Source organism: Rhagoletis zephyria, unplaced genomic scaffold, assembly GCF_001687245.7.
Source record: "Rhagoletis zephyria isolate East Lansing unplaced genomic scaffold, Rhagoletis_zephyria_1.1 Rzeph_scaffold_01087, whole genome shotgun sequence".
Taxonomy (NCBI): domain Eukaryota; kingdom Metazoa; phylum Arthropoda; class Insecta; order Diptera; family Tephritidae; genus Rhagoletis; species Rhagoletis zephyria.
Genome location: NW_016158171.1, coordinates 105,103 through 116,405, shown reverse-complemented (window position 1 = coordinate 116,405; position 11,303 = coordinate 105,103). Strand labels below are relative to the sequence as shown.

General features: G+C 36.3%; 1 protein-coding gene and 1 pseudogene across 1 annotated transcript in view; both read left to right on the top strand.

The window, feature by feature from the left end:
• Positions 1-776: 776 nt before the first annotated feature.
• On the top strand, positions 777-1,500 carry LOC108362749 (60S ribosomal protein L7-like; annotated as a pseudogene).
• Positions 1,501-3,518: 2,018 nt separating this feature from the next.
• LOC108362748 (protein RCC2 homolog) overlaps positions 3,519-11,303 on the top strand; it is an 88,260-nt gene continuing 80,475 nt past the window's right edge. The window contains exons 1-3 of the mRNA XM_017615867.1: positions 3,519-3,629; positions 3,851-4,208; positions 4,260-4,838. Of these exons, the coding sequence (XP_017471356.1) occupies positions 3,879-4,208; positions 4,260-4,838 (909 nt within the window). The 5' untranslated portion in view covers positions 3,519-3,629; positions 3,851-3,878. The remainder of the gene's footprint in view (positions 3,630-3,850; positions 4,209-4,259; positions 4,839-11,303) is intronic.

Sequence of the window (11,303 nt, the reverse complement as noted above, 5' to 3'; positions counted from 1 at the left end):
GTGAGAATAACAAGTACACCAAATTTGACGGCTAATAATCTGAGATTTGCCTGTGTAAACGGGTGATTAAAAAACGAGCTTTGATTAAGATAATATTGATATGTGAACATAGTTTAACAAAGTGCATGTATTCAATGGTATGGAAGAAGCTGTTATTGCATTAACTGGATTGAGAACCAGTTCTTCAAGCATAGGAGTAGTTCTGGCTTGTGGTTCAACAATTCAACCAGAAGCTGACATAGATGCGCCCATGGTTACTATGCCCGATAGCTCCGCGTATCTTTGCGAAATCATTCCCATAGCGCGCTCTCACTACGCTGCTATAATTGCAAATGCAATAGAATCCACCGTTTTCTTCAAAATATGTAAAATCAAACAATTTTACTATAATCAAGCACTTCATGAGTGTTTTTTTCATTCCTTTCCACTTTGTTTTCCTTCATTCAGCTGTCTTCGAAAAACAACCGATAGCTGGCAACGCTGCACATGTTTCCGCAAGGGTTGCAGCATGTGGATTTTTCGTTTTTCGTAACGTAGCTACGAATTACGAATTACGAAAATTCGGGTTCTAGAATAAGGGGGTATGCCTATAAGCAAGATGGAATTTGGGAAATTAAGTGCCTGGTTGCAGCATATCTATGTATTAAAAAAATAATAAATTAAATTAAATTGTGTTTAATAGAAATGTTATAAATCGAGTGGCGTTATTTAATATGTGCTCCAAATATTTGGCGAACTTTTTTTCGCCTTCTCGACGTGGTAAGTGACAAGATAAGATGACTGCCACCACGGCCGGAAACAAGCCCAAAGCAAAGGGAAAACTACCTTCCAGGAAGCTGCCTGCTGTCCCCGAGTCGAAGATGAAGTTAAGCAAGAAGCAGGTCAGCAAACGTGCTACCCTGATCAAGCGTAAACTAAAGCGCTGTGCTGTGATTGCACTCCGCAAGCGTGAAAACTTGGAGCATGCTGAGAAATATCAAGCAAAATATCTCCTGATGGACGCCGTGAGATGAAGTTGCGCCGTTTGGCAAAGAAACGCGGCCCATTCTACGTGCCCGCAGAATGGCTTTTATGATCTTTATCTGCGGTATCAACAAAGTTGCACCAAAAGTGCGTTAAGTTTTACTGTGGTTCCATCTTTGCCACATTAACAACGGTTTGTTCATCATATTGAACAAGGCAACCATTAATATGCTACGGATTGCCGAACCCTATATTACATGGGGTATCCAAATCTAATATCAGTTCGTGAATTGATTTACAAACGTGGAATTGTCAAGCACAGCCATCAACGTGTCCCAAACTCTAACAATTTTGTAATCGAACGCAAATTGCACAAAGCGCACGATATTCAGTGCGTTGATTATTTGGCGCACGAAATATTCACTGTTGGATCCCACTTCAAGAAAGCCTCGAACTTACTGTGGCCACTACGTTGAGGTTGGTGATTTCGGTAACCGTGAAGATAATATCAACAGACTGCTGCTCAAGATGGTTTAAAGAAATTTTCTGGTGTACACGGTGGAGTATTTTTATTTCAAAAATATATAATAATAAAAATAGAAAATAATTTTTTTTTTTTTTTTTTTAACTTTCTGAAGGTTTAATCCGCAAAAATGCTAAATGGAAGGCAGCTTATATTCACAATTCCTTGAATATTGTCGAAATTCCATTGCCGTTCGTAAAGGCCATTTTAAAAGGCTCCACTCCACAAATTTAATTTGTTTTGGTTTTTCAGCTCATTAACGAAGCCCCAGGATTGCATTTACCGTCTATGAAAATATTTCATGAAGCGTTCCAAAATTAGCTCCGAGCAACTAAAAGTTGGTTAAGCTTAAGTGAAATAGTTTTTCATTAAATATTTATTCCTGGTATTTATTAAAAAAAAAAAATCAGGTCAATTATTAAATAAAGACATAACGGCGTCGGACGTTGGTCCTGACGTATATAGAATAAATGCAATAGAGAGATAATTATAGTTGCGTTCCAGATGCTTCACGATTTGCAGGTTTTTACAGGAAGTCGTTCCAGGTGACCACCTCCCATAAGGTTTATTAATGGAGAAAACAGCTGTTCCTACAAATCGTGAATTTCGTGAATATCGTGAAGCATCTGGAACGCAACTTATACAAGCTCAACGTCCTAATTTAGGTATACTTGCATATGTATGCATTTACCTGTTACTCGCCTGACATATACTTCTCAGAAACTTGACTACAGATTTTCTCCAAAGTGTCGGAGAATGCTATGTACTAGTTCACGAAATTCTTGAATTATCTTATTTTTTAGTTTACTGTCAACCATTTATGAGTTTAATAAAAAAATTTGTCGTATACGCCAAATGTCATAATTTTTTTATAAATTAACGATACTTTTCACTAATCAGCCTAATCGTGAGTTTCGCCCAAAAAAAAAATCGCCAGAAATGTTTTCACCCACCCGTTAATACACGGAAACGAAAAGTGAAAAGGTGGCCCGGTTCGAGAAAATGAAACTCATGATAAGGCTGAATATGTCGGAAACTAGAGTAGATATTTAAAAACAGATGATGCCATTTGAAAGATCTTGATTAGTTTAGTACGACAGCATTACTAACGTAACTTGTACCAAATGATTTTAGTCAATTACTCGGAAACTAAAGAAGATATCCAAAAAACTGTTAACAAAAAAGCGATATATCTTATTTTAAAATATATAGCTGCATATTTAACTAAAAACTGTCAAAATGACGCTTACGGAAGTTTTTCATCCAAGCGACGATATTTGAATGTTACTGGCGTAATTTCGAGCCTGTGTGTAAATTTTCGGGAAAAGGTTAAGAAGTATATTCATATGCTGAAAAGATATTTTCGCAGACTCACGCAGATTTAAAGTAATATTGAATACTTTAATAATTATGAATGTATTTTCCTGTATTTTATTATCCTTTCTATACCCTTTCTATTATTAGAATCAAAATGCATACCATCGTAAATTCGTTCGGGCCTAAAGATCCTAGGCCTGATCTTGTTGAAATTCTAAGGGGTGTTTGGTTTTGTTTTAACGGCTAGGTTATTAGCATTCTGTATGAGTCCTACAATTTTATTGAGCTTGGGGCCGTTTTTTATGAAAAATGTTGTGGAAAAGAAACAGTTATTTACAAATGTAAGAAGTAATATCTGCTATTTGGGAGATCACAACATCTACTAATCACAACCGCGGTCACTGAGGAGAAGTGGTGATATCCGAAATAGCAGCTATAACTTCTACCTTTTATAAATTTTGTTAATTTTCAATAACATTGTTCATAAAAAACGGCTGAATATAATTGTTATAAGGCCATAAATAAAAAATTCTGAATGAATGATAAGGTCAGTCAAACAAACCGAAAGAAAGTCGGAGAGTCTCCTTAAAGTCGATGTTTAAAACATCGCTAAAACTTCCATCGATGTATCGTCAATTTCGCGATTTTAGTAAATTGCAAACATCGATGGCAAACATCGAAAATTGAACCGATATTATCGATGTTTCAAAAACATCGATGCATCGTTTGCATACCTAGCTAGTATCGTTTGATCCTTCGTTTGAGCGTCACTTATATTGGGGTACTTTTGTGGAATATTTGAGGTTCAAGGCCTAAAAAGTTATAAGTGAGTTGTATGCAGAAATTTTCAAACGACTGTAGTGCAAACCTTTCCAAAGATTTAACACGTACACGTATTATTTAAGAAAGTCATATTTGTATATTACTTTATGGCCTCCGATAATTTTCCCTGCATTCTAGCGTGTGTAGCTAAGAAAGCAAGGCAATTTTTCTCTATTGATCTCAATCTGAAATTATAATGGTTTGCTGGAAATATTATCTTTCTAGAAATCCCAAGAATCAATCATCTCGCATTATGTCCGCAAAACGTAAATCTGGTGGAAACGGAGCAGGACCGAACAAGCGTCATTCCAAGAAGCAAAATGATTTTGAAGAAGTTCTAAGTGATGCTTCGAGTGATGAAGGCCAATCTACCTCTAACCAAGTTGAAGTTTTAATACCTAATGATAATCTAGAACCGCCCAGCAAGCTCCCAGAAGAATTACTGACATCTTTTGATAAAACGCCGGGACAAATGCTCATTGCTGGAATGGTCACATGGGATTTGACCGGGAAACGAGATCGGAAAAATGTAGTGAAAGTTCGACCAAATCTATTTAATTTTCACCGATTTACTGATGAAAAGGTGGGTATTTTGGCCTAAAAGATTTTCTGTTTTAAATATATCATATTTCAGTACCGATATTGCGCAAGTGGCCCTAGCTCTGCGCATACGCTTCTTATTAATATGGGTCGTAAGGCAATTGCTTTTGGGCGCAATCCATCAGGTCAGTTGGGCTTGCCTGATGTGAAGATATGTGAACGGCCTACTATGATACCAGGGTTGGAAAAATTTAATATCGTGGAGGTGGCATGTGGTCGTCATCATTCCCTTTTTTTGACTGATACAGGTACTGTTTACGCTTGTGGAGAAAATAAGTCTGGTCAATGTGGTATTGGTAACACTCAGCCAGTAGTAAACATACCAACACCGATAAACTACCGTGGTCCGCCAATTATTCGTATTGGATGCGGCGCGGAATTTTCAGCGATTCTTGATATCAAAGGTAATCTGCACACATTTGGATTACCTGAATATGGTCAGCTGGGTCATAATACAGATGCAAAGTACTTTGTCAACGCCAACAAATTATCCTTCCACTTTGAAACTTCGCCTAAAAAAGTTCTTCTTTACATAGAAAAAAATAAGGAAGGACATGTAACACCTGTGGACAATGTTCAAATTGTGGATTTTGCGTGTGGTAATAATCATACGGTTAGTATTACAAATATAAATGGGAAATGTTTAGTTATTTGTACAACGTTTTTGGGATGGGGGCGTGGACCCCCAAACCCCCTCTGAACGAAAGGGGAAGAAGCGCGCTTTATGAAAAGTCGCCCCTTATACCCTTACCATATATTAGAACGTATCAGAAAAGTAGCATTTACAGTTGTGTTCATATTAATAGCAGTGCGTTCTCTGAGGTAGGAAAACATGACTTCATCCAAAATAAATTAAATAAAACTTTAAAAGGCTCTCGCTGTTTAATGGCATGATTAATGCAAATATAATTAATACAAAAAGTCGTATTATTCTTAGCAATTTCTTCCATCAAAACTAAAAAAATTCACAAGTCAAAAAATTCTGTTCACAAAAATAGCAGTATAAACGAAAGTGATATGGAATTTAACACGACCGCAAAATCTACATCTTTGTGTAAAGTAAAATAAAGATACTGCTAATAATTAGCCGTACAGCCCTTATTCCGAATGACGGCGGCGCATCTACGCTGCATCGAGTCCACTAAACGTCTGCATCTTTCGACTGGGATATTTGCCCATGCAGAGCGTACAACTTCCCACTCGCTTGCTCGTATGTTTCGGATCATTATCCTGTTGGAACACTCATTTCAGCGGCATTCCCTCTTCTGCATATTGCAGCATAACTTCTAGGATTTCAACGTATTTGTGCTGATCTATGATACCATTAATTTTATATATTGGTCCTGTACCGTAATAGGAGAAGCAACCCTATACCATTATTTTTGCTCCTCCATGTTTAACGGTCTTGACGGTGTATTGTGGTTGCCAGCATTTTGCGGCCTTCTTACGTACTGACGCCGACATTTTGAACCAAAAAGGACCACTTTACTCGTCCGTCCACAAAACATTTCCCTATTTTGAGAGTGGCCAATTGACGTGAGTATTTGCAAAGCTTAACCTATTCTTCAAGTGCCGCTTGGTTAAAAGTGGTACCTTTCGTGGACTGTGGGCTTTCAAATTTGACTCCAACAAACGTCTTCGCACTGTCACTGCACTCACATTAAGATTTAGCTTTTCCTTAATCTTTTGTGAACTAATATTTCGCTATCGTCTTACTAAATTACTTATTTTCTGGTCAGTTTTTTCATCTGTCAGTCGTTTTGGACCGCGAGTTTTTGGACCGCGGGACGATTCTTGAATTTTAAGGCATTGGACACCATTTTCGCTGAACAATCTATTACCTTTTGTATTACTTTGTAGGTCTTGTTTTCCTGCCGCAATTTTTTTTTATCAAGGCTCTGGTTTCACTGGTACAATGTTTGGAACGTCCCATATTTCTGTAACCTCAAAGGTTTTATTTATCCTTATTGCTCGAATATGTTAAACTTACCAACAATAATTTGCTTTAAGACAGAAATGGTTTTTGCACGCAAATGATTCCGTTCGCTGGTCAGTTAATTGCAGAACTGCTATTATTATGAAACAGCCAAATTCAATTATTAAAGCGAAATGCGTCCGGCACCAAATGCCACGCTAACTTTGATCAAATTGAAATTCGTACGCATTTACTATACCGTTACCTTAAGCCGAAAACAATTTAAAACGGAATTTCTTTTAAGGTTTGAGCTGAGCGTTACGTTGCCGCATACCACAGCTGGCACTGCTATGAATATGAACACAATTGTACATATGCAAATACATATCGTGTAACAGCGCTCTTAGGGATTATAAACCTCACTAAGTAGAATTCTCCTTTCTGTGTTGCCGAAGAAGAGGGGCTGAACACCTTTTGCAGAGAACAATTTCTGCATAGAAGTCCTTCGGACGCTCTTTGGGATTATAGCCCTCACTAAGTAGAATTATCCTTTCTGTGTTGCCGAAGAGAGTGGTTGAACACCTTTTGACAGGGCAGCTCGGAAATTTGCAAAATTACCATATTTCAAAGGGAAATTATTAATAAATTAGTGCACAGCTATAGTAAATTATTATTTTTTAAATAAAGCGTAGACGCTTGTCTACTAGTGTGTAAAAGTTTTTTTGATTCGGGTCACGCATTTGGGCCCAGCAACCCAAAATCGGTGTACAAATAACTAAACCGTTCCCAAAATAACTGTACATATGGGGTGCATTCCCAAACGTCTAAATAAAAAAAGCATCAGTCTTTTAATTCTGAAGCTCACAACCGCAGTGTTGCGCGAGTTATTAAAGTATCTCGTATTGCAAATTTTGATCAGTACTGCAGTATTACCGCTTTTATTACGTGCTTCGAACAGGCCCTTTTTCTCCTTGCGAGGTTTAGAAATAAAATAAACTGATGCTTTGTATTTTGACATGGAATGCACCCATGTATTCAATTCAGTGCAATGGATTTTGCTAACACGTTTGCTGCTACGTGACCCACAGGTGGTGGCCACGTGCACCACGTTTATGTCACACATTATGACTTGTATTAGTCTGCGTTCAGACACGGAAACTCGTGTTGCTTATTATTGGCGATTTCTCTTTGGAGTCGCCCTTTGCATTCACACACAGCAACTCTTTTGTACGCTATTGTTGTCAGCTGCGAACCTTAGACGAATGAGAGCACAAAGCGTGTTGCTCGAGTACGGGCAACTCGTTCCCACGACAGTCGGGTCTACGTAACCGGAACGACCCAGATTTATATCTGGCCAAGGACTGTCACTCCAGCAACACTCCCCAAAAAGTCTTTGGGGAATTTGTATGCTGCTACAACAACAACAACAACAGTACGGGCAACTGGGTACCCGTCCCCTTTCCTCGTCGCTCTCTCCCCTCCAAGCTACGAGTTGCCGCAACAAAAGTTTCCGTGTGTGAACATCGACTTAAGGTTTTTAAAGTGGTTTGTCACGGCCCGTCTCCACAGGCAAACGTTTTTGCCTACCAACTGTAATTTTTATTGCTTTTATCAGCGGCAATATTTGTGCCGGGCATTTTTTATTTTGACAAAAGCATTTGTAAAATGGCTTCCAAAAATTATTTTTGCCGGACTTAAAAAATTTATAAAATTTGCTATTTCACATTTAAATACACAATAACAAATATTTTAAAAGAAAATAGCTCAATTTTAGGTTTTATATTAAAATATCAATAATGTTGCTGCCACGAAGTTTTCGTGCAAATGCAAATGTATGTCAAACTACCAAGTTGCTGGCAATATTTATCAAGATAAAAGTTGATATAATTATTGCTTGACAAGAGCAAAATGCGGTCTCCATTGGCAAAATATTGCCTGATAACATTATCAAGATAAAAACTTTTGCCTGTGGAGACAGCAAGTTAGTGGAAGTACTTTTTTGCAGACTAGTATATAGTAGATATTATCTACTAGATAAGTCATTTTTTGCTATAGAGAAACTATATAGTCACCTGAAATGCAAAAAGACGTAACAAACATCATCGTTGAAGTGCAATATGTCATAACTAATAAAAAATTTAAAATTCACTTTTTGATTTACAGTATTGGCCAATACAATAGCACCCCCATTTTAAAGAGATATTGTTGCCCTCATGGTTATTTATTTATTTTTAGGAATTCTCAATTAAAATACATTTCATTCTCTAAAAAACCCCATATAAACCCAAGTTTAAAACTTTTTAAAAGACTACAAAATAATGCAACAAATTTTCACCCAAACTTCAAACTTTTTTCTCAGAAGTGCTAGAATTTTTCTGAGTACACAGTTTTATAGTCCATTCAATTCTGGTCTAATAATGTGCAAGTTTCATGTAGATACAGTGTGAAATTTAGATTTTCCATCCCTGGTGCATATGGCTTGGGTATCGCCGAAAGTAGTTAAGCAATGCAAACGCAGTAATTGCGTTTGATTTGCTTTGATTAAGCATCAAAACAAAGCAACATTTGAAGCAAACTTTGAGAAGACAGCTGCGGCTGTCGGCTTCCACTTGTGCATCGACCGCAGTCGCCAGCAGATGGTTTCATTCAGGGTTTGAATTGCTGACTTCAAAATAGCATAAGCAACATTTTTTTGCTTTTTAAAGCAAGCAGCTCTTGATCATTTGCAATTGCTTAGCTACGACTAACACAAATAAATCAGCAAAAGCAGACAGCAATAGCGAAAAAAAAAAATGGAATCATTTGCTTCAGCTTATAGCGCAGTTTCTCTTTGCTTACTTAGTCTACCGAAGCAACCAGTTTAGAAAAATTTGCGTTGCTGCAAGCTGTAAGTTAGGGGTAGTTTTAAGGTTAAGGGGATTTCGGGATATTAAATTGGTAATATCGGGATCCCGGGATATTTCGGGATATTATTACCATTAATTAAAATACTAGTGAACCCGCATGGCGTTAAGACGCCAAAATTGAGTTTAACATTTTGAACAGATGGCAACACTATTCACAAACCTTAATAAATTTTGCAAATGTTTCAAGTAAATTGGTCCATCCTTTTTTGAACGAAGAGAGGTCTGACATGGCGTCGGTTTTTCATTTCCTCAAAATTTAAACTACCGTACATAGCTTAAAAAGGTCGAAACTTCAAAAAATAAAACCTTAATGCACATTTAGAATGATGGTGCTGATTTGATGACCTTCATATTAAAGATCTGATGACCATAACAAAAAAATTATTTATTTATAAAAATTAACTCTAAACTAATTTTTTCGGTATATTATGGGTTTATTCAAAAGAACATATATTCCCATTAGTTATGGAATCCGATTTCATCATGTGACTGTCTTCGCAGTAGCGCATCCTGTTAACCCAGTTCTCCAAGACCTTGTTGATGGTTTCTGGCTCTATCATAAGAAAATGCCGACATACGCCTTAAAGGCCTGAATCGTTAATGGATTGTTCGCATTATATCGGTCCTTCACGGCATGGCACAAAAAAGTCTAATAAGGGCATGAAATCGCGGTTCCGAGGGGGCAAATTGACTTCATCGAGACAGCTGATAACACAATTACCGAACTTTATCGCTCAAAATAAAAATCGAATAGATGGTAACCCTAACAAAAAATATTTTCAAACTAAAGTTTTATTAAAACTTTCTTTTGCCACTCATATTTTAATATTTCATTAAAATTGTTTAAAAGCTAAATAAATTAGGCTTTTCAAACAGGTGGCAACCTTCTGCGAAGCATTTTCAAACTGAAATCTTTTAAAGTTCTTTCGTCTGATACTTTGATACATAATTTAATTACCTGAAGAATTAAATTGAATTGAATTTTTTTATCACCTGGCAACTCTCCTAAACATTTCAGATATAAATCCTTCTCACATCCATGAACGATTAAACCAACTCTTTTAGTAATTTATTTAGCTTAATAATTCATTTAAATTTAAAATTTTCAACAGCTGGCAACTATCTTCAAACCATCAAACAAAATTTTGATGTTTAAAATGAAGATTTCTTAGCACTCTTTGGGTTAACACCCATATTTTAATACTGCATATAACTAGTTTCGGCTTTTAAAGCAGGTGGTAACCCTTTTCAAAACATTTTCAAGTTACTACCTTTTTAAACACCTTGGACCCCTGTGGGGTAATATTTTGTAAATTACCTTTGTAATTTCCCTGTTTAAAATTTAATTTGATTTTTTTAAACAGGGGCAACACTCATAGTTAAGTTAAGAAGCAAAGTCTTTAATAACCATTTTGACTGATACATATGGCAACTCTTTTCAAAAAGTAAAACCTCATTGCACATCTGCAACCAAGCCTTTTAATCTGACACCTCATTTTTGAAAATCGAGCGAAGGATGGGGATATGATGGTATTGATTTATAAATAATCTCAACTTGATTTTTTAAAAGGCGGCCACTCTTTCCGGAAATAAAAATAAATTTGTGTTTTTAAGCAAAGAAATATAAGTGTCTTTATTTTATATCAGTTTAAAAAGCTAATTACATTTTTCATTTCATTTATTAATAAAATCATTAGCACAATAAGATCAAAAGAATGATCTTTTATAGCGCAACAAAAAATTCATAACAGCACATACATATAACTAAAACAGCAAAAATTACTTAAGACTAAATAAAAGTAACATAATATAATTAACAGAGTATTATTTTTAAGTGAGTTCTACAATTCCAGGACATATACTTAAAATAAGACTTAATTAAACAAGTACATAGAGAGCACATCACAGGGACTGAAGTGAAGCTAACGGAAATATGCATACAGAACATTTTTAGAGTTGCTTTTGTTTAAACTACTGCGAATATGGGATGGAATAGAGTTCCAGATGCGGATAGCATTGACAAAGAATAGCCGTGCAGAGCTGAGATAATTGTAGGTAGGAACAGTCAAGTCCTTTACTCGAGTGGATTTGGGGAACATTAATTTTTCATATAGATATTTGGGTGCCTTATCTGTCATGAGACGAAAAAGGAATACACAATTTCTAGCTTTAAGATATTCAGAAATTTCGCAGCCAAGTAGGCGCGTTCTCCAAGCGGAAATATGTTCATATCTTGCTAGCCCAAACACATAGCGCG